This window comes from Nannobrachium achirus (genome assembly GCF_963921795.1).
Source record: "Nannobrachium achirus genome assembly, chromosome: 15".
NCBI lineage: Eukaryota > Metazoa > Chordata > Actinopteri > Myctophiformes > Myctophidae > Nannobrachium > Nannobrachium achirus.
The window spans coordinates 49,658,230-49,682,583 of record NC_137822.1 but is presented as its reverse complement, the minus strand read 5'-3'; the positions used below and the strand labels follow the sequence as shown (position 1 = coordinate 49,682,583).

The 24,354-nt window shown below is 42.1% G+C and overlaps 1 protein-coding gene across 1 annotated transcript in view; it reads left to right on the top strand.

Annotated features, from left to right (window-relative positions):
* The window catches only part of myo5b (myosin VB), a 125,423-nt gene extending 111,449 nt beyond the window's left edge, over positions 1-13,974 (top strand). The window contains exons 34-41 of the mRNA XM_080742969.1: positions 666-817; positions 1,301-1,390; positions 2,979-3,129; positions 4,213-4,409; positions 4,934-5,031; positions 6,160-6,334; positions 9,112-9,192; positions 10,550-13,974. Coding sequence (XP_080599095.1) covers positions 666-817; positions 1,301-1,390; positions 2,979-3,129; positions 4,213-4,409; positions 4,934-5,031; positions 6,160-6,334; positions 9,112-9,192; positions 10,550-10,702 — 1,097 coding nt within the window. The 3' untranslated portion in view covers positions 10,703-13,974. The remainder of the gene's footprint in view (positions 1-665; positions 818-1,300; positions 1,391-2,978; positions 3,130-4,212; positions 4,410-4,933; positions 5,032-6,159; positions 6,335-9,111; positions 9,193-10,549) is intronic.
* The last annotated feature ends 10,380 nt before the right edge of the window (positions 13,975-24,354 follow it).

Genomic DNA, 24,354 nt, shown 5'->3' with positions numbered 1-24,354 from the left:
TAATATTCTACTGGTCACTGGTACGATGTTTAATATTCTACTGGTCACTGGTATGATGTTTAATATTCTACTGGTCACTGGTACGATGTTTAATATTCTACTGGTCACTGGTACGATGTTTAATATTCTACTGGTCACTGGTACGATGTTTAATATTCTACTGGTCACTGGTATGATGTTTAATATGCTACTGGTCACTGGTACGATGTTTAATATTCTACTGGTCACTGGTATGATGTTTAATATGCTACTGGTCACTGGTACGATGTTTAATATGCTACTGGTCACTGGTACCATGTTTAATATGCTACTGGTCACTGGTACCATGTTTAATATGCTACTGGTCACTGGTACCATGTTTAATATGCTACTGGTCACTTGTACGATGTTTAATATTCTACGGGTCACTGGTACGATGTTTAATATTCTACGGGTCTTTGGTGCTGGTAACTCATTGATTGCTAAGAAAAAAACTTTGACTTGTTATGTGATCACCACTTTTGCGCATGTACAATCGCTGAATCCGTGTATATAAATATGTTAGTTAATTTAGACTTCGTGAAACAACTCTGGAAACTGTGGCCTTGGCAATCAATATCATTCTACTGGTCACTGGTGAGATATTTAATGTGTAGTCAATCTCTAGTTAACTTTGTCTATTCCAGACATCCGCTCCAGTGCGGTGTCGGCCACGGTGCCATGTCTTCCAGCCTACATCCTCTTCATGGTCATCAGACATGCAGATTACATCAACGATGACCAGAAGATCGAATCCCTTCTCACCTCCACCATCAACGCTATCAAGAAGGTCCTCAAGGTAAATAAACCATAATAACACCTCCACTATCAACGCTATCAAGAAGGTCCTCAAGGTACATAAACCATAATAACACCTCCACTATCAACGCTATCAAGAAGGTCCTCAAGGTAACAGAACGCACTAACATTAGATTGGAACCACTTTTACCATTATTTTATACTTAAGCTATTAAAAAAAATAGCAGATATACAAGCTCCTATTTTAGGAGGCAGAGCACAAGCTCACAGCGTGGCACTCGGTGCCGCGCTGTGAGCACCTTGGCTACTGTGTGCGCGGCCACTCTTCTGTAAATGCTAAATTAAAGTAAAAACACTTCTGTGACCCGGGCGGTAGAGGGAGTGACGTTCATGGGTAGGTTTGGTAAAGAGGTTCAGTGGGATGGTAACACATGGACCATGTTTTGGTTCAGTAGGATGGTAACATGGACCATGTTTTGGTTCAGTAGGATGGTAACACACGGACGATGTTTTCTCTCTGCAGAAAAACAGTGATGACTTTGAGATGACGTCGTTTTGGCTGGCAAACACCAGCCGTCTGCTGCACTGTCTGAAGCAGTACAGTGGAGACGAGGTGAGATTATTATAATCACACTGTGATTAGAACTAGATTATTATAATCACACTGTGATTAGAACTAGATTATTATAATCACACTGATTAGAACTAGATTATTATAATCACTGTCTGATTAGAACTAGATTATTATAATCACACTGATTAGAACTAGATTATTATAATCACACTGTGATTAGAACTAGATTATTATAATCACACTGATTAGAACTAGATTATTATAATCACACTGTGATTAGAACTAGATTATTATAATCACACTGTGATTAGAACTAGATTATTATAATCACACTGTGATTAGAACTAGATTATTATAATCACACTGTTTGAAGCAGTACAGTGGAGACGAGGTGAGATTATTATAATCACACTGATTAGAACTAGATTATTATAATCACACTGTGATTAGAACTAGATTATTATAATCACACTGTGATTAGAACTAGATTATTATAATCACACTGATTAGAACTAGATTATTATAATCACACTGTGATTAGAACTAGATTATTATAATCACACTGTCTGAAGCAGTACAGTGGAGACGAGGTGAGATTATTATAATCACACTGTGATTAGAACTAGATTATTATAATCACACTGATTAGAACTAGATTATTATAATCACACTGTGATTAGAACTAGATTATTATAATCACACTGTGATTAGAACTAGATTATTATAATCACACTGATTAGAACTAGATTATTATAATCACACTGTGATTAGAACTAGATTATTATGATCACACTGTGATTAGAACTAGATTATTATAATCACACTGTAGGGATTATTATAATCACACTGTCTGATTAGAACTAGATTATTATAATCACACTGATTAGAACTAGATTATTATAATCACACTGTGATTAGAACTAGATTATTATAATCACACTGATTAGAACTAGATTATTATAATCACACTGTCTGATTAGAACTAGATTATTATAATCACACTGTGATTAGAACTAGATTATTATAATCACACTGTGATTAGAACTAGATTATTATAATCACACTGATTAGAACTAGATTATTATAATCACACTGTGATTAGAACTAGATTATTATAATCACACTGTGATTAGAACTAGATTATTATAATCACACTGTCTGATTAGAACTAGATTATTATAATCACACTGTGTGATTAGAACTAGATTATTATAATCACACTGTGATTAGAACTAGATTATTATAATCACTGTGTGATTAGAACTAGATTATTATAATCACACTGTGATTAGAACTAATAATCCACTGTCTGATTAGAACTAGATTATTATAATCACTGTGTGATTAGAACTAGATTATTATAATCACACTGTGATTAGAACTAGATTATTATAATCACACTGTCTGAAGCAGTACAATGGAGATGAGGTGAGAGATTATTGTTACACAGATTAGAACTAGATTATTGTATTTACACTGTGAAACAGTACAGTGGAGACGGGGTGACAGACTGAAGTTACACTGGCTGAAACACTAGATTAAAGTTACACTGTTGTTTTGTATTGTTCGTGAACACTTCATGTACTGTGTTATTGTTCCAGGTGTTCATATTGTGTTATTGTTCTAGGTGTTTATGACCCAGAACTCGGCCAAACAGAACGAACACTGCCTGAAGAACTTTGACCTTGCAGAGTACAGACAGGTTCTCAGTGATCTCTCCATCCAGATCTACCAGCAGCTCATCAGAGTGGCGGAGAGCATCCTGCAGCCTATGATCGGTACGTTAGCTTATTATTATTATTATTATTATTATTAAAGCATCCTGCAGCCTATGATTGGTACATTACCTTATTATTATTATTATTATTGTTACAGTATCCTGATCTACAAGCTCACAGTGCAGCACTCTGTGCCGTACTATGAGCTTGTATATCTGCTATCATTGTCCATGTTTCAGCACCATACAGAAGGACAGCTCCTTATTCATTTATCATGTTTCAGCACCATACACAAGGACAGCTCCTTATGCATTGTCCATGTTTCAGCACCATACATAAGGACAGCTCCTCATGCATTGTCCTTGTTTCAGCACCATACAAAAGGACAGCTCCTTATTCATTGTCCATGCAGCATGCAGAACCACTTGTTGCCACTTAGCAGATCATTTGTAGGATTTGTATCCCTTATCTGTGGTGTGTCTCAACGTCCAACAGTATCTATTCTATAGGCAACCCAAAATACTAGCGAGCAACAGGCATGCATGCTGTGAAACACGGACCGTGGAAACGTTGCCAAACACCGAACAGTCTTTCTCATTAATGCCATGCTGCGTTGAATGTTTATAGTATTTTAAGATGGAAAAAATAACATGGAGACATCTTAAATAAATGTCTCACATTGACTAAGGCAGGGGTCTTCAACGTTCTCAGGCCAAGGACCCCTTAGTTGAGAGAGAAATGAAGCAGGGACCCCCACAACCTGTTCATAGATTCCATATAGTTTCACAATTATCAGTGTATGTTGGATTCATGTCAATTTGTGTTTTCAGATATTTAACCACTTGAACCGTAAATACTTAATAAACTTGATCTTTCACTCTGTACTTAGTCTGCTCTATTTCCCCAATACACCAAAGCTTTTGCCAAAAATGGAAGATCTACAAGCTCACAACGCCTCGCAGTGCGAGGCGTTTTGAGCTTGTAGATCTGTAATCATGGGCTCTGCTCTCCCTCTGCCAACCTGGGGAGAGCCCCGAACTGAGCTCATGCTTCCTTCAGTGCACGAGGAGTGACAGGCCGCTTCTTATCACCTGACAGGGAGGATTTTACATGTGTGGTTTTTCCATCTCTGTCTCTCTCCAGTGTCGGCCATGCTGGAGAGTGAGAGCATCCCCAGCCTGGCGGGGGTTAAACCCATGGGGTACCGGAACCGCTCGTCCTCCCTGGACACGGACGCCGACGGCCCTGGAGGATGCACCCTGCCCTCCCTGATCCGCACGCTGGGGCACTTCCACCGTACCATGGGGGAGCACGGCCTGGACCCAGAGATCATCAGCCAGGTGAGTCCACTTCACCATAGAGGAGCACGGCCTGGACCCAGAGATCATCAGCCAGGTGAGTCCACTTCACCATAGAGGAGCACGGCCTGGACCCAGAGATCATCAGCCAGGTGAGTTCTACTGTTCTACACCGCACCATGGACCCAGAGATCATCAGCCAGGTAGTCTCGCGTAGCCAGACAACTATTCCACAATCCCCGAATGCTATATAGAGTCTGGAACGGCAGCTCCCGAACGGCGAGTATCGGAAGTAGCCGCTGCTGCATGGGACTGTAGTCCCATTGGAAACACAACAGAAACACACTAGCACAGACAAAGTCATTCGAGCGGCATATTCTTGTTATGGGTGTATAGTTTTAGAAAACTTTTGAAAACATCATGGAGGTAACACCAACAACACCAGAAAAAGACGAAATAACGCCCCCAGAAATATTGAAAGGAGACAAAAGCTTCTAGTAGGACATGTTATTACCAGCTGTTTATAATGATAACACCAGTATACTGTATATTCTCTGTGTTTCCAGGTTGTTCGCCAGTTGTTCCACAGCATCAACGCTGTGACTCTCAACAACCTGCTGCTGAGGAAAGACGTGTGCAGCTGGAGCACCGGCATGCAGCTCAGGTAATGAGGAGCACCTTATGAAAACCTTATGATGTAGACCTTATGAAAACCTTATAATGTAGACCTTATGAAAACCTTCTAATGACCTTATGAAAACCTTATAATGTAGACCTTATGAAAACCTTATAATGAAGACCTTATGAAAACCTTATGAAAACCTTCTAATGTAGACCTTATGAAAACCTGTTAACACATGGGCAGCCAAGGTTTCTAACATTTCTAGCTGTTGCTGCTGCCGCCATTCACTCACGCTTTATTTTGAAGAGCCTCGGAAGCTTTGTGCGTGTGCACGTGAGTGTCCACTGACGATTGAGGAAGAAAATCCATTAAACGCTCACGAAACTAAAATCCAAACCGGGGCCGACCATCGCGGTAAAGTGTCGCCGTGAAAACAATCATATCTCTGCTTCCCTGGCGTTCTTTGCACCTCATTCATAGATAAAGCCCTTTTTATGTTTCAGCCTAGAATGGAAATCAATGCAGCCATTTTCTCTCTCTCTCTCTCTGAGCTACGGGGTGACGTATGGACTAGGGTCATTTACAGGTCACAGCATGCACGCAGAGCTGTACAGTTAACCCCTTGTTGTCTCGTTGAGGAACGAGACAACTCCTTTTGGCAGAGTGACCCCTAGTGGCCTTATCTCGTTACTGAACGAGTTTGGCGCACAAATTGTTAATGTAGATTGTTAAGGTTCAGGGTTAGGGTTCATATTTAACCCTGTGTGCAGGTACAATGTGAGTCAGATGGAGGATTGGCTTCGTGCCAACAACCTCCACAGCAGCAAGGCAGCAGACACCATGGAGCCCATCATCCAGGGTTAGGGTTAGGGTTCATGTTTAAAGGGTTAGGGTTCATATTTAACCCTGTATCTCCAGGTATAACGTCAGCCAGATGGAGGAATGGCTGTAGGGTTAGGGTTCATATTTAACCCTGTATCTCCAGGTATAACGTCAGTCAGATGGAGGAGTTAGTGGTTCATATTTAACCCTGTATCTCCAGGTACAACGTCAGTCAGATGGAAGAGTGGCTGTAGGGTTAGGGTTCATATTTAACCCTGTATCTCCAGGTATAACGTCAGCCAGATGGAGGAATGGCTGTAGGGTTCATATTTAACCCTGTATCTCCAGGTATAACGTCAGTCAGATGGAGGAATGGCTCCGGAACAACAACCTCCACAGCAGCAAGGCAGCAGAGACCATGGAGCCCATCATCCAGGCTGCTCAGCTGCTGCAGGTCAAGAAGAAAACATCTGCCGACGCCGAGAACATCTGTACACTGTGCACCTCGCTCACCATGCAGCAGGTAAACATCTGTACACTGTGCACCTCGCTCACCATGCAGCAGGTAGGCTCGCACGTCCTTTATACCCAGGCACGTGCACACGTAGACATCAAAGGGGGCTTGAGCCCCTGCCCTTTCATCCGTCTGCAAAAAGTGTCCTCTCTCCAGACCAGCGGCGCAAATGCACTGATATCTTTATATTTTCGGACGGTTTTCCCCCCATCATTTTCCTTCGGATAAGGGCATCTTTTTAACGGTTTCATGAATGTATCAATTATCTTATCACTCACTGCTGCAATATGAAAAACCCCAGCAAAGCAGGAGAACTCTTCCATAGCACTGTCTGAGACACTTCAACACAAACACTCTGACATTAAACAGTCCTCTCGTCATAACCAATGTTTCTTTCCTGTTTCTATGGTTAACCTTTTCCCTTAAAGGTGATACAACCCCCCCCCCCCCCCCCCCCCCCCCCCCCGAAAACAAATGTGAAAAAAAAAAAGTTTTTTTTTTTTTTTTTTTTCTTCTCAAAAACGGCCGTTTATGACGTCACAAACGGCAGCAAATCTGGACAGCCTGTTTTGAGAACCCGTGGGATGCTTTTAACCTCCACCTTCTCAAAACCAGAGAAAGACACAACGGTCTGAAATGGGACTTTGTGAGTATAGAAGGTGCTAGTGGGACCCCCAATAAAGGTTTTAAAATAGGAAAAGTGAATTTTCATGGTGTATCACCTTTAAGAACACCGACTATAGCAGCAATTTGGCACAGCGACCGTTCGTCACTCAAAACACTGGCCACAATAAAATACAGCAGCCTACTCAGAAGCATGACAGCTGCCCAGCCGTCAGAACACTGAACACACAATACAATAATACAATAATACAATACAATACAACAATACAGTCCACAAGCAGTTGGCACAGGTTAGAACAGGCTGCCAGTCCAGAACACAATAAAATGCAGTATAAATGTCATTACCTTTAGAATTGAATATCCTTCCTCCTCCTCCTCACACACGGCCCAACACAACAAAGTAATCCTTTCCTTGTCCAGGGTGGCAGCATTCCTTATTAACTCTTTGAAATGGCAGAACCAAAGTTATAAATGTTGTGTTCTATTGAGTTTCAGCTGCAGCAGCAGGTCTTCTGTGGTTTCTTAACTTTCATTTCTTGTTGCCAGATTTTGCGAGAGAAACAAGCAGCCAGCTCTATGAAAACCACCCTAAGATATTGTAAATACTTGGCAACACAGACCAAACCATTTTGCAGGAAAACAGAGGGGTGTTGTCATATAATAGCATCTATAAATCATTCAAAAAGCAACGTAAATCGCTTCGATCGTGTTTAGTGCATGATTTCAGAATTTAGACCACAATAGGTCCCTGACTGGAGGGGACGGGGGGTCTTCTGGGAGTGACTGGGGGGGGGGGGGGGGGGGGGGGGGACGGAAGTGATCTTGGAGTGGGACTTGTCCACCCTGACCCCCGCATCATTTGCACCGCTGCTCCAGAACATGAATGCAGTTTTTACTATGGTTAAAGACATGAAAAATGCCCCCTGTTTCCATGCCATACCTGAAGGCAGCGTTCAAGAGAATTCCCTTGTCCAAACTCTCCTGAACTTGAATGCAGCATCTTATGTTGAAAGAATTGCCCTCTCTGTGTATAGTCCAGGCGTTTCGGGCAGTATTTTGATGGAATCGTGCACTTTATGAAAGAAGCATGACATTTGGCACACAGTTAGAACATGCCATATGGAACATTTTTGGCTATAGGGGCATCGCAGTTGTCTTGGGAAACTTGTGGGAGCCAATCAAAGTTGGGCTCTCATAGACTTTACTATACAGTAAAATAATACAAAAAATAAATATGCTTTAAGTAGCATGTGAGGGGTCAAACTAGGTGTTTTTCATGATTCTGAATCCAATGCAAACATTTGTTTTGCAGGTAAAACATTCCTTGGGCTAAAAACGGACCCCATAAAAGTGATAAAACTATGGTTTATTGATGAGTCATCACTTTTCACAGTTTTGTGGCGTCCGTTTCTCGGAAAGGAATGTTTTTCGTGCAAAACTAATGCCTGCATTGGATTCAGAATCCTGAAAAACACCTAGTTTGACCCCTCACATGCTACTTAAAGCATATTTATTTTTTGTATTATTTTACTGTATAGTAAAGTCTATGAGAGCCCAACTTTGATTGGATCCCACAAGTTTCCCAAGACAAATCTGCGATGCCCCTATAGCCAAAAATGTTCCATATGGCATGTTCTAACTGTGTGCCAAATTTCATGCTTCTTTCATAAAGTGCACGATTTTTGCCTGAAACGCTTGGACTAGTAGAAATCCATGCCGTTACGCCACATCTCCAGTATTCACTTGATTATGCTTAGTTCAGTGTGGTATCAAGCACCGAAAATGGCAGACCTCCAAGCTCACAACGCGTCGCAGCGCAATGCGTTGTGAACTTGGTGGTCTGCTATTTCTCTACCTATGCTTGGTTCTGAAGCTTGGGAACATTCGCTGCTAGCTGCATCCTCCTCCACTCCAGCCCCCACCTTTGCACCATCAGTCTGGCCAAGCTCAAATACTTGTGATTGTCTGACTAAGTTTCATGTCAATGTATTGCTATTGGTCTGCTATTGTATTGGATTTTGAGCATGCACAAAATGCAGGGAACGTCTCCGAACACAGAGCCCTTCAAGCGCCAAGATGAACTGCATTCCATTCATGCCATACGACGTGAATGGTCCTGAATAAAAAGGTCTCTGAATGAACTTCTTGCTCTGTGTTTCCAGATCGTGAAGATCCTCAACCTGTACACACCTCTGAACGAGTTTGAGGAGAGAGTCACCGTGTCCTTCATAAGAAACATCCAGGTAAACACACATCATTACAGGGTAACATGTCATTAGGTCCAACACCCTTTGGATCGACCACTACAACCTAACCCTCACCCTAACCTCAGTAGTCTCGCGTAGCCAGACAACTATTCCACAATCTCCCAATGCTATATAGAGTCTGGAACGGCAGCTCCCGAACGGCGAGTATCAGAAGTAGCCAACCAACAACACCAGAGAGAGACGAAATAACGCCCCCAGAAATGTTGAAAGGAGACTTAACGCTTCCAGTAGGACTTGTTATTGCTACTGCACCAAGGGAGCGGTTGCGTCACATCCGCTCTATCTCGCACTCATCGTTTCTATTTCCGTTTACCAGACTGTATGCCGGGAGCATTTGCCCAAATCGCGGAGGCAACAGTCTGGCCTCGCGAGACTATAACCTCAGTAACCTGCCGACGCTGTTCGACCCAACGAGAGTTCGACCTACTGTATGGGGCAGTCCCCCATTACAGTGTATGCATTTAGCAGATGCTATTAATCCAGAGCGACTTACAATAAGCAGGGAATACATCAACACATCAACATCAATACATCAAATGAAAAGAGATAGTTGGAAATCTAAGAAAAACAGTTTGACCAAGCACCTATTCGTTAAAAATCAATGATAGCGTAAAAACTAAAAATGCGATCTAAATGTAGAGGTATAGGGTTTCGTTTTTAGGGCTTAAAGGAGTAGTTGACCCCCAAAATGATGATGACTTTGATTACTCACGCCGTGGATACTTCAATAATATGTTTTTGTATTTCTCGCATTCCTCATTCTTTTCTTGATTTCATGTATTCCTAAGATAAACATTTGATTATAGTACATTTACAAATTCATTTGGGTCCCCATTAGGAACCGATGAGGGTAGATTTATTGTTATCAAATCAAGTCTAGGAATGTGGGGAAAAAAATAAGCCTCCATGGCTTGAGTAATCAATAGCAAAAATATATATAAAGAAAAAAAAACATTTTGGTGGTGAACTACGCCTTTAAATGGCATAATAAACACTCAACAAAGCATCAGAGCATTTAAACGTGTTCAAAGTTTTTTTTTCTTCTTCATAACATGGTAAAGGCCTTCGCCTTGAGCACCCATTCCACCAGTTCTGTGTTTGTTTGTTTGTTTGATTGATTGATTGATTGATTGATGGATTGAATGCTTTATCATCAGTTCTCATAGTAAAAGTACAAGACAGTTCAGTTCTGATACAAGCTCTACTAATGGGATTTAAATCATAGAAAGAAAGCACTGTGGCTTGTTTGTTGTTGGGGTCCTTTTGTAATCTCTGTGTGCGTGTGTGTGCGTGCGTGCGTGCGTGTGTGTTCTCTGTGTGTGTGTCTCTCCAGAACCTGCTCCAGGACAGGAACGATCCTCCTCAGCTCCTCATGGACACCAAACACACCTTCCCTGTCCTGTTCCCTTACACCCCCTCCTCCCTGAGCCTGGACACCCTGCACATCCCTGCTTCACTGGGTCTGGAGTTCCTTATCAGAGTCTAATTACACCCTACACCCCCTCCTCCCTGGGCCTGGACACCCTGCACATCCCTGCTTCACTGGGCCTGGAGTTCCTTATAAGGGTCTGATAACACCCTGCACCCCCTCCTCCCTGAGCCTGATAACACCCTACACCCCCTCCTCCCTGAGCCTGATAACACCCTACACCCCCTCCTCCCTGAGCCTGATAACACCCTACACCCCCTCCTCCCTGAGTCTGATAACACCCTACACCCCCTCCTCCCTGAGCCTGGATACCCTGCACATCCCTGCTTCAATAACACCCTGCACATCCCTGCTTCTCTGGGCCTGGAGTTCCTTATCAGACTTTAACCCATTCAGAACGGGCACACATTGTTGTGTATCATTATTTCATGCTTTAACTATTGAAAAATAGCAGATATACAAGCTGACAGCGCGGCACCGAGTGCCGCGCTGCAAGCTTGTAGATCTGCTATTTCAAAAAATCTTGAAAATTAGAATTTTGACTCGATTCTATAAGTGTCTTTTGAATCATTCTAAGACTTTTTTGAAAAACCCTATGTTTCTATGTCAGCAATCTGGCCAGCCATCGTCAAAGAAAAGGTCCTTTTCACTTGAACTGGAGCTCAGTTAGTCTGTTCTTGAGAGACTACTATGTCTGTGGTTCTCAAACCTTTTTCATGTGAAGGACCCCCAAAATGATATGTATTTGGCCACGGACCCCCATTCAAAATATTTAGTTCCAGGGACCCCCCAGAAGCAAAATTTGAGTTACAAATGTTTGCTTTGAAAATACATATATTCAAAGACGACTTTTTCAAAAATAGCTGGTTAAAGCATTCAATAATTCTAGGCCTAAATGGGTTAATGATTATAATAATTGCGACCGTCAGGTCGCATTTACTATCAAAACCTCGACCAGCTGTCCGTCAGTCAGTCAGTCAGTCAATCTGTCACACGTCACACTTTTGCCCTGTTCATATCTCCGCAACCGTTGCCCCGATCCATGCCAAATTTTGCACACATACTCCTTGCCTGCCAAAACACAACCTCCACCCATCAATTCTCACATGGCCCTCTTCTAGCGCCACCATGAGGCGGATTCTAACAAAAACTAATTTTTGGACACTGCTCCTACAATCTTTGGCCAAAGATCACGCAAATCGGTACACAGTATGTCTACACTCATGTCATCAACATGGATCTGTCCCATTTAGCGCCACCATCAGGCCGATTTCTTCAAACATATTTTTGGACACTACTCCTACAGATTTTGCCCTAAAATCATGCAAATCGCTACACAGTATGTCTACACTCATGTCCATCCATCCATCCATCTTCAATCAATCCATCTTTATCCGGAATCGGGTCGTGGGGGTAACAGTTCCAACTGAGACTTCCAGATTTCCTTATCCTGCGCAACTTCCTCCACTCCCTCAGGGAGTATACCGAGGCGTTCCCAGGCCAGTGTGGAGATATAATCCCTCCATCTCGTCTTTGGTCTGCCACGGGGTCTCCTCCCAGTGGGACGTGCATCGAGGACCTTCCTAGGAAGGCGCTCGGGGGGCATCCGTACTAGATGCCCCAACCACCTAAGCTGACTCCTTTCCAAGTGAAGGAGCAGCGGTTCTACTCCAAGTCTCTCTCGGGTGATTGAACTTCTCACCCTATCTCTAAGGGAGATAGGATCGGGGCAACGGTGGCGGAGATATGAGTAGGGGAAAAGTGTGACGTGTGACGTGTGACGTGACAGAGGGAGGGACGGACGGAAGGACTGACAGCCGGTGGAGGTTTGGATAGTATAGGAGTACAAGTATCTGCGACCTAACGGTCACAATAATACTGAGCCTGATTCCCCTGCACATCCCTGCTTCTCTTATCAGACTCTGATGACACCCTGCTGGGATGTCGCACCACATTCTGGGCCCTGGGTTCAAGGATTCACTGTGTTATTGTGTGCTTTAACTATACTAGATATACAAGCTTGTAGATCTGCTATTTTTGAAAAATGCAAGGTTTGAAGGTTTTTTGAAAAACCTACGTTTCCATGTCAGTGAAGGACCCACAAAATGATATGTATTTGGCCACGGAGTTAAAAAAGATATACATATATTCAAAGATTTGCACACATTTTCAATACTTTTCAGAAATAGCAGATGTCTTGTATATCTGCTATATTTCAGTAGCTAAAGTATAAAATAATTCCAGGCCCCTTCACCTTGGGCCCTGGTAACTCAGTCCCACTCTCTCTAAAGATAATATTAACTCATTCATTGCCTTTTCAAAATGGCCCCCAAGTTCCTCACTGCCACGTTCCTAAATTTCTAGTGCATGGATACATTTTTAGTGCACGGATCGTAATTTTTCACAGCTTTCAAACAAAATAATCTGCTTGGAAATCCGTTCAGGCATTCATGAGATAGAAGCCTTCAAACAAAACAAACAAACATGGCTGCCATTTTGAAAGATGTGTTTGTTATGGGGCTAAACATGCAATTTCGCGATTGCGATAATGCCTAATACTTTTTTTTTTCTTTTTCAAAATGGCTGCCAACTCGGGAAACTCGGGCTGTGGCAGTCTGGGGGTACTGAAATAACTCGGGAAACTCGTGGCTTGGCTATGAATGAGTTAATAATATTCATAATAATGATACTCTGCACATCCCTGCTTCTCTGGCTCAGGGTTCACCCTATCATAACAGCTCAGGAAGGAGATTGTTTGTTTTGGTTTTGTTTTATTATTATTTTTTTGTCGCATACCTGAGAGAATGATTCTAGACTCTCTTGGAGTCTCAGTCTCATTGACTCTCTTTGATTCTCCATCAGGGACGTGCTGGGCCCCTGATTCAGCCCGGGAAAAAGAGTTGTAGAGGCCCTCATTGTGCGCTATGGAGAGATCTCTCTCTAAGACCCAATTGACGCCCGTGGATTGAAGCGACTAGAGACAAACATCTCTCCTCAGGGTTGAATGAACCGTAAGAAAAAGACAAAACCTGATTGTTTTAATGAATGCTCTTTGTCATACTAAAGTGTCGCACAACAGAAGCAACAATAGCAGATCTACAAGCTCCAAAAAGACGTCGCGTTTTGAGCAGGGAGATCTGATATGTTCTGTAAATCTGATGAAAGAAGTGTTTTAATGAGCTGACCTGAGACGACCTCTGGTTTGATTGGAAGTCCATGATGATGCCTTATTGTTTGACCCTGCATGACCTCTGACCCTTTGACCCTTTGACCCTCCTCTTCACCTTTCCCCTCATCTTTCCTTTTTTAACATATAATGCACTTTTACATGTGTTTTAAAGTGCAGCAATAAACAGAAAAAAACAGACCTAAATAAATCATCTTGAGACCTAAACGTGCCTTTTCCTTTCCTTGATGCTCATGAAAATGATTTTTATTTCAAACTGATCTGTTTGTCTTCCTAGACCAGTGGTTCTCAACCTGTGGGTCGGGACCCCTAGAGGGGTCCCCAAATTGCTTTGGGGGGTCCCCAGATGATTAACTTAATGTGCAAAACTGTTTTCTCACTCAACAGTAAACAAACCAACATAAAGTTCAAGTGTATCTATATAGGGTATCTGGACATTTCTAAAGTGACAATTTACTATTACTAATTTACTAATCACGCAGGTGGTGTGATTAGTCACCCCACGTTAATCACAAGCACTTTGAAAGAAGCATTTTACAAAGTACATGTTTTCAGCCAGAACTTTCAAATGGATATGACACTATAGGACAATATCGTTCTCCCAAGCTGAGGTACATTATTGGGTGAGTACACAAGTAGCGTGCAGCACTTTAGGGCCGCGCAGATTAGCTGCTAACCGCCGTGCAATGGGGGCGTTCTATGGCTGTTGATACATGAAATATTGACAAAGTCTATATGAATGATAACAGACATTCTAGGGCTACTAGAGTTGCAACAGCAACCATTGACAGCCTATGCATTTGTGTTCTGTAGCGCTGGCCCTTTAAGGCATGGCCAGGTGGGCAGCCTAGTGGTTTGCCCAGAAGCCTCTCATTTGGGTGTTTGTAGCAGACCTGCAGGAAGCATGAGCTGTACCAGGTATCCAGAGGGATCCTGGAATATACTGACTGGGCAGGTTTTGGTATTTTGTTGTATTTGAGTCATTTTGATATGTTTTGTATAATGTAATGAATTTGTATTGAGGGCTAACCAGATGTATTATGTGAGCTATTGTAGGAAGACTAGCTAACCAAGCTAACCTACAACCTTTTCACTGTTTTCCCCACCATTCCATAATTATTCTATTTGAGACTTTGGTTTTGTCATAGTCGGGGATCCACATGCCCAAAAGCTCAAGGAATAGGATTTAACCTGTGATGTTCTGCCGCACTTTTTATTTCTGTTTTATCTTCACTGTGATGACTGTGAAAAGTGATGACTCATAATTTTTCACCCTTTTGTTGGTCCGTTTTCTAGCCCAAGGAATGTTTTTTGTGCAAAACAAATGCTTGCAATGGATTCAGAATCATGAAAACCCTCCAGTTTAAACCCTCACATGCTACTTAAAGTAGATTTTTTCTTATATTTCTTTCCTGTGTAGTGGAGTCAATGGGACAGTGAATATGCAAATGGCCATAACTTTTTTCCGCGATGTTTCCGGCAGAGCAGGCCTCTCATTCTGTGGACCTTAATGACCAAACTAATAGATAACACAGAAATAAAAAGTGTGGCAGAACATCACAGGTCCTCTCCCATTTTGAGGGACTGGATCCCCGGCTATCAGATTGTTTTCTGGGCCAAACTGCCATCATAGTGCTGAGGGCATTTAGGTGCACAGGCCAGGGGGGATTTTCACACTCAAACCAGAGGTGTTTCTGAATAGAGGTCTGCCCCCACACTGGTTTAAAGCAATGGTTCTCAACCTGTTCAGTCCACGACCCCCCAAAATAATCATATTTCAACTGGGGACCCCCCAAAATAATCATATTTCAACTGGGGACCCCCCAAAATAATCACGTTTCAACTGGGGACCCCCCAAAATAATCATATTTCAACTGGGGACCCCCCAAAATAATCATATTTCAACTGGGGACCCCCCACCCTGACAAACACTTGGAATTGTAGGAGTTGGCTTTACATTAGTTTGACTCGGTCTGTTTTATTGTGAAAATAGCAGATCTACATGCTCACAACGATCTGTTATTGCCTTTAATGTTTGACAATTTGGCCAATGTTTGACCAGAGGTACTAAAAAGATCTTAAAAGTCCTTAAATGATCACTTTAGAAATGTGCAGATACCCTGTATACACTTATAGGCTACTGTATGTTGGTCTGTTTACTGCTGAGTGAGAAAATAAATGTTAACCAATATATAAGCGAAACATCTGGAGACCCCCCAAATAGCTCCATTCATTCAACTTTCTATCAGCCTTGACTAGAGTCTGTAAGGCAAGCGCGTTGTGTCCTGATTATAAAGCTTCAAACTATTATTTATCAATGTTGTTCTGTTTAACAAAACACAGAAAAGCTTACATTTTAGTGGTTGTAAGCTGTGAGCTTACAGAAACCGAGCAGAGGTAAATAACTACCCCATGTCACATCACTGTGAGCCTTACAGCAGTGGTTCTCAACCTGTGGGTAGGGACCCCCAGGGGGGTCCCCACTCCCCACATTATTTTGGGGGGTCCCCAGATGATTATTAATGTGCAACATTGTTTTCTCACTCAACAGTAAACAAACCAACATAAAGTTTAAGTGTATAGAAGGTATAGAAGTAATTGTGTTGTAATGTGTTAATTTAGAGCCGTAAGTCAGAATGATCACCCATAAATACCAGCCCTGCCTCTGAAACATGACGGTCGTCATGCCCCCACATTCACATGGGTTGAAGCAGAGAGACTCATTTCGCCACTTACAACTACACACATTCACATGTCACAAACAAAGTGCTTAATAAAGTCTCACATGTGTCTCCATGCGGTACGGCATTCTATAATTACACGTAGCCTCCGTGTTCTACAATTAGAAGACTTTTTTTTAGCGTGTTCTGTTCTCCTTGCATTTCCTGGTTTTCCCCAACATGCGCACTAACGCCATCTGTTGACGCTGAGAGGTTAAATACATGGGGGGAAAAAAACAAAACGGTCGGATAAAAAGCAGGCTTCTTATTAAAGAACACGGAGGATCCTGGTGATTCTAGTGAGCCGGACTGCATTCAGACAGGAGTGAGACTTTATTCAGCACTTTGTTGGTGAAATCTGAATGTTTGTGTTGCTGTAAGGGCGAAATGCGTCGCTCTGCGCCAACCAGGCCTAGGAATTTCGTCAGTTTAGGGGCAAGGCCAATTGGCCTTTGGTGTTGTCAAATTTTTGAGGGCACAAAGGCCAAGTGTCAGGGCAGGAAGGCCATCATTAAAATAATGATTTTAAGTCCACGCCACAATCATAATTAATTTAGCTTAAACGTTAAGGTTTAATGTAATACCTTTCAATTAAATAAATATCAAGAACCTGTTTATTTCTGTTTTGCCATGTGCAGTGGTGTAAAGTAACTAAGTACATTTACTTAAGTATTGTACTTAATTGTTTATTGTAATTTTGATTATTTCTAACACTTACTTCTACTCCACTACATCTCGGATCCAAATATTGTACTTTTACTCCCCTACAATTATTTGAAATCTTAATACCAGTTACTTTGCATACCGGTATATAAATTATAATATTATTAAACATACATGAACCACTTTAGCCCTATTTAGGCTATTTGAAAATAATCAAGCTTGTCGAAAAAATAGCAGATCTACAAGCTCAAGATGTGTCGCATAACTATGCGTTGTGAGCTTGTAGATCTGCTATTTTCAAAAATGTTGTACTTTTACTTTTGGTACTTTAAGTACATTTTGATACCAATACTTTTGTACTTTTACTCAAGTATATTTTGAATTTGAGGACTTTACTTGCAACAGAAGTATTTCTACATTGCAGTAGGCTATTGATACTTTTACTTAAGTAAAACATTTGAGTACTTTTCCCACCACTGGCCATGTACGCACACACGCACACAAACTCCTCCCTCCCGTTCGCGGAGTGATCCCTTTCTCAACAATAATGTACTTTCTGACAGCTCAGCATCTTGGGGAAAGAATAGCTTTTGGTTCCCTTGTGCTGCATTTTGGTTGTTGTCCTGAGCTCAGCAGAGCTCCGTTTGAAGGCATTCGTTCGCACATTTGGATTTATTCAACAGGCTGCGTTAGATAAAACTCCCGTTTAGCCCGGTGATGTTTTTGTGTTGTAACTTAAACACTGCGTCGCGGGACTCCGGCGGCTCCACTATGCGGCGGCTGCTACTACGAGCGTAAATGGAATCTACTACTGGTCATGTGCGCAGCTCAACCAACCACGCACTGCTGGTTCAACTCATGAAAATTGATGTCACCTTCCCCATCTTATGTGCCTTAATTTACCGGCCTCCAAAAGCAAATGCTAATTTTATCGAGGAATTTTCTGACCTCCTTTCTTTTATGATATCCCGCTCTGAGAGACTGTTAATTATAGGGGACTTAAATATTCATGTCTGCTGCCCTGAAAAACCCATGGTAAAAGAGTTTTTACAGATAGTGAACTCGTTCCATCTCACACAGTCTGTTTCAGGCCCAACGCACAATAGAGGTCACACCTTAGACCTCGTGCTCTCCTCTGGTTTCCCAATCACCATCACTGATATAACCAAAACTGGCATTTCTGACCACTTCATGATTCATTTTGAATCTATGTTGCCCTGTACCAGGCTGCCCCCCCCTCAGGCCCGCACCCTCACCCGCTCTATTAATTCATCGACAGCAAACAACTTCTCAAACTCATTTATGCTAACTCACTCACCTCCTATATCAGACGCCATAATCTCCTGCATGGACACTGAATCATTAGTCACACTATTCAATTCCATCTGCTCAGACACCCTGGACCATGTAGCCCCTTTAAAGTACACCAAAATCAAATCTGACACTGCTGCCACCCCATGGCTAAATGACACAAACCGCAAGCTCAGACAAGCTTGGAGGAGTGCGGAAAGAAGGTGGAAAAAGGACAAATTACAGGTGTCCTATGAAATCTTCATTAACTGCCAAAAAGCCTACCAGATATCCGTAAAATTAGCAAAATCCCAACATTTTGCTGATTTAATAAACAAAAATGCCCATAGACCTCAAATATTGTTCAACACCATAAATTCCATCTTAAACCCTGTCTCATCTGCCATCTCCACTCCAGCCCCTAGTGTAGCATCATGCGAGTCATTTCTTAATTTCTTCATAGACAAAATCAATAATATAAGATCAGCTATTTCACCTCTAGTCTCAACTCCCCTAATAACAAACCCCCCACCTAATTATCTCCACGATTTCCAATCTGTATCATCCACTCATCTGTCAGAAGTTGTCTCCCACCTTAAATCCACCTCTAGCCCCTCTGACATCATCCCATCTCGCCTCTTCAAGGAGGTTTTTGACACGATCTGCCCTCTTACTCTAGCAGTCATAAATAGCTCCCTAAAAACTGGAACATTCCCATCCAGCTTTAAACATGCCTCTGTCCAACCTCTCTTAAAAAAGCCCAGCCTAGACCCAAATGACCACAATAATTTCAGACCGATCTCCAAGCTGCCCTTTATGTCCAAGATTTTAGAGAAAGTTGTTTTTACCCAAGTTTCCTCATTTTTAAAAACGTACAATATTATCGACAAATTTCAATCTGGTTTTAGAACTCTGCACAGTACTGAATCTGCGCTGCTCAAAGTACAGAATGACATCCTTTTAACCACTGATGATGGCCCCTGTGTGATTTTAATCATGCTCGACCTGACGGCCGCCTTTGACACGATTGACCACAATATTCTTTTAAATCGCCTGGAAAATGAAGTTGGTTTTAAGAGCACTGTTTTAATTTGGTTTAAATCCTATTTAAAAAACAGAACTTTTAATGTCACACTCGGTACCTTCACTTCCTCCTCAGCCCCCATCACCTGTGGCATTCCTCAAGGCTCAATACTAGGCCCACTTCTGTTCTCCTTATATATGCTTCCCCTTGGCTCAATTTTCAGGAAACACAGCATCCCCTATCACTGTTATGCCGATGACACACAATTTTATCTGCCAGTCACACCAAACGACACATCATCCATTGACACACTTTTTAACTGCCTAGAGGATATTAAAGAATGGATGGCCACTAATTTCCTTCAGCTTAATCCAAAAAAGACAGAAATCATCATCTTTGGCCCGAAAAAATCAATCACTGACATAACACATGCACTAGGCCCCCTCTCAGCCAACGTACACACTTCCGTCAAAAACCTGGGTGTTCATTTGGACACCTCATTAAATTTTAATAAGCAAATCTCAAGTGTAGTGAGCAGCAGTTTTTATCAGTTAAGAACCATAGCTAAATTGAAGCCTATTTTAAATTTCAGGGACTTGGAAACAGTCATCCATGCTTTTATCAGTTCTAGGTTAGATTATTGTAACTCCCTTTATCACGGGCTGACCCAGTCCTCCCTGAATCGTCTCCAGATGGTCCAGAACTCTGCCGCCAGACTCCTAACTGGGACTAGGAGGCGAGAGCACATCAGCCCAGTTCTGGCTCAATTGCACTGGTTACCAGTAAAATACCGCATTGATTTTAAAATTTTACTTTTCGTTTTTAAAGCCTTAAACGGCCTCGCACCAATATATATTTCAGATATGGTTTCTGCACCCCCTGCTGTCAGGGTACTCAGGTCGTCCTCCCAAATGCTCCTTGCTGTCCCATCGACAAATTATGTCAGCAAAGGCGATAGAGCATTTTCTGCAATTGGTCCCACACTTTGGAACAACCTCCCCCTACACATAAAGTCCTGCTCCACTATTGGCACTTTTAAATCCGCCTTAAAAACCCATCTTTTTTCTATTGCTTTTAGCACATTATGAGTTATTGGACTATGGACTATTCTACTTTTTCTGTTCAACTATTTTACTTTTACGTGTTCTTTTAAATTCGCCATTGATTAGTTTTTAGTAAGCGTTTCTTTTTAGACCTTTTTATCCTGCTGTTGTTTTGTACTGTTCTCTGTTTGTTTTGTTGTTTCTTTTCTCTGCTATGCTGTCATGATATGCTATGTTTTTATGCATTGTTGTCTTTTTATGCTAAATTTGTTATGGAAAGCACTTTGGTTCAACTGCTGTTGTTTTTAAATGTGCTATATAAATAAAGGTGACTTGACTTGACTTGACTGCTGTTACCGTAATGACTGGAAAATCGCGCAGAGGAAAAAACGGTAAAAAGCAGTTAATGGACTGCTGTGGGCGCCAGGGCACCACGGCCACTGTGGCCGTTTGAGCATGTCATTTTTCGAGGGGCACGCGGCCAAAGAGAGGGGCAACGACGGCCATGGCCGTCGTGGCCGCCGTGAATTTCCTGCCCTGGCGCCAACCCATGTCAACCCGGGAACATGACGGTAGTGTGTGTTTTTCAGGGCTAATCTTTATATTACAAAAGAGTAAGTGATCTACTTCCGGGTCATCTATCGCTAACTTAAATACCAAACCACTTGGCCAAGATGTACTACATATGTACTAAATATAGCTTAAAAATTCAAACACCCATGTCACCTTTGCAAGATGTCGTTTCCAAACCTCTGTATACAGTTGTATTCGTTATTACCCTCATATTTTGCCTCTGTATAAAATAGTCCACCGGTCAAATATGTCCGACTGGAAACGTGCGCTGCGGCACAATAGTTCCGCCACAATAGTTCCCCTCCCAAAATTTTTATTTTTTTAACATTTTTTTTTTACTTTTTTTTTTTTTTATTTTACTTTTTTTTTTTTTTTACTAGATGTGCCGGGCCGCGACCCTCTAGTAAAATACAATCCCTGAGTGTCTTATCCAGGGACGTGCTGGCCATTGGGAAAAGCAGGACAATTCCCGAACGGCCGGTCCATTCCCGGCCGGTCCAGGCCGGCCATTAGGAAAAAAAATCAAAATAAAATGTCAGCCTTCGTTCCATTTTGGTGGCTGGGCGGCCAAAAAAGTAAATCGTCACTGTCGGGCAGAAACCTGGTATCTCCAAGTTTCAAATTTGTAAATCTTTTCGCAAAACAAAGCACTGCTTCATCATACAAGGCCGTCGCACAAAAGTAGTGAAAACAGCAGATCTACAAGCACACAACGCCTCGCGGTGCGAGGCGTTGTGTGCTTGTAGATCGTCTGTTTTCACAAGTTTAAATCATTTTTAAAATAAATACAAAACAAACGGTTTTGGACATACAAGGTTTCCACCCGACAACAACGAAATATAACTCATGTAATTGGCCCACTGGCTTGTCACTTGTCATGATCTGAAATGTCAAATCTTTGAGCAGTAGCAGCAGCGCTATAGAGAGAGATCTCTCTCTATAGCGCGCAATGAGGGCCTCTACAACTCTTTTTCCCGGGCTGAATCAGGGGCCCAGCACGTCCCTGGTCTTATCCGAGGCTAAAGGTTGATATAGATTAATAAATAGACGCTGAATGAAGGCCCGTGTCGGAGTTTAGATCTCCAAACCCTCGCACAGGGAGTGTGTTTAAAGGTTTTAAACTTGTAGTTTAGTAAAGAGTTTTACCTTCTGCAGCGCAGCGTGGCGGCGGTTCATCAAACAGTTTGAAACGGTGCGCATGCGCTCTATTTATACTAGAGGTGGGACGTTCGCGAACGAATCGAGTCTTGTGAACGGCTCTTTGAAATGAACGATGGGATCCGGTTCGCAGTAGTATGGAGCCGTTCCTTTCTGAATGAACACAGTGGTGGAAAAAAGAACAACAACGTATAAAATACTCAAACAAGTTGAAGTTTGGGATAAAAATGTAGGCCTACTTGAGTAAAAGTATCAATGTATTGGTATCAAAATGTAGGCCTACTTAAGTGAAGGATACCCATCTCAAATCGGCCAGGTGAAAACAAAAGGCTAAATTTGCATACCAATGGGAGTGTGTGCCAAACCGGTTGCATGTGGCCAGCCAATGCTGATCTACTGTATTATAATGTAAATTTCGGGAATTACTGAGAGGTGGGGGTGCTCCCTGGCCAAAATGAGGGTGCAAAGCAGGCCTCAGCACCCTCGTAGAACCGGCCCTGGTTCAATGTTAAATGATAACAACAAATAACAGGATCTCAATTTAAAAAAGCCTTGTCTTTCCTTTCCTACAAACTACTAATACATTCTTCAATCAATCAAGCAAGCAAAACAATGTTTTATTATCATATTATTATCAGGGACCTCACAAGGGGGGGGGACTGAGTTACTAGGGCCCAAGGTGGAGGGGCCTAATAACTTTAGCTAATGAAAAATAGCAGATCTACAAGCTCACAGCGCGGCACCGAGTGCCGCGCAGCAAGCTTGTACACCTGATATTTTTGAAAAGTCGTGAAAATGTGTGCAAATCTTTGAATATATGTATTTTTTAAGCAAACATTTTCTTCTGAGGGGTCCCTGGAACGTAATATTTTGAGATGGGGGTTCGTGGCCAAATACATATCATCTTGGGGGTCCTTGACATGAAAACGTTTGAGCACCACCGACATGGAAACATGCGTTTCTTGCACACATTTTCACGGTTTTTCAAAAATAGCAGATCTACAACTCGCAGTGCGGCACTCGGTGCCGCGCTGTGAGCTGCTATTTTTCAATAGTTAATATTCATGGGGGGCCCGCAGTGAATCCTTGTACCCAGGGCCCAGAATTTGGTGTGACGCCCCTGATTATTATCACTTTCCTTGGTATCATTTATAATGTTTTATAAAGGAATGTGGAAGAGACAAAATGACAACGTGGCATTTTTCCCTCTTCATTTTCATCAGACAGAATAACACTGAACACTGGTGGTGTTGGTTGTGTTAAAGGACAGATTTCGTTTTTTACAACAAGGGTTCATATTTTAGATTGTAATTAAAGAATATAAAAGATGAGTGTTAAAATTATTTCATTTACTTCTTTCTATTGTTTTAGAGATTCTTATTTCAGTGGTTGGGGGCATGCGTACAAGTGGCTAAATATGTCATTTTACACAGAATAAGCCCATTCCCAAGATACAACGCAACCTTTCATGGTTGGATGTGACTTATGGGGGCTAGAAGTGTTACTGTAAATAGCAATAAAGAAACTGCAGGCGTATTGTGTCACTTGTACGCATGCCCCCATGCATACGCATGCCCCACATTTTAGCACGGTAAACGTGATAAAACGAAGCAAATGAAAACATTTTAACACTCACTTTTTCTTTTCTCTAATTACAATCTAAAATATGAACCCTTGTTGTACAAAAACAAAGTTGTCCTTTAAGCCTGCTAGGACTGAGGAGGTTGCAGGTACGATTCCAGCTCTCAGCAACGTGTGGACGAGTCCCTGAGCAAGGCATCATGCAGCCCTCTGCTGGATGAAGCTGGAACTGAGCCTCCCTCTTGGGATGTGATAGCTATAAATACAACATAAAGACAAACACACACTGTATACATATACATGCACAGTTCAATGATTGATTGATTGAAGAATGTATTAGAAGATTGCAATAGCAACAAGTACAGTTTCATGACAGTACAAATCACTTGTACAAGGACAACTAAAAGGAGATCCTAGAAAGCCGAGGCTTATTTCCACAGGAACCACAATTTAAGTATCTCATATAACAT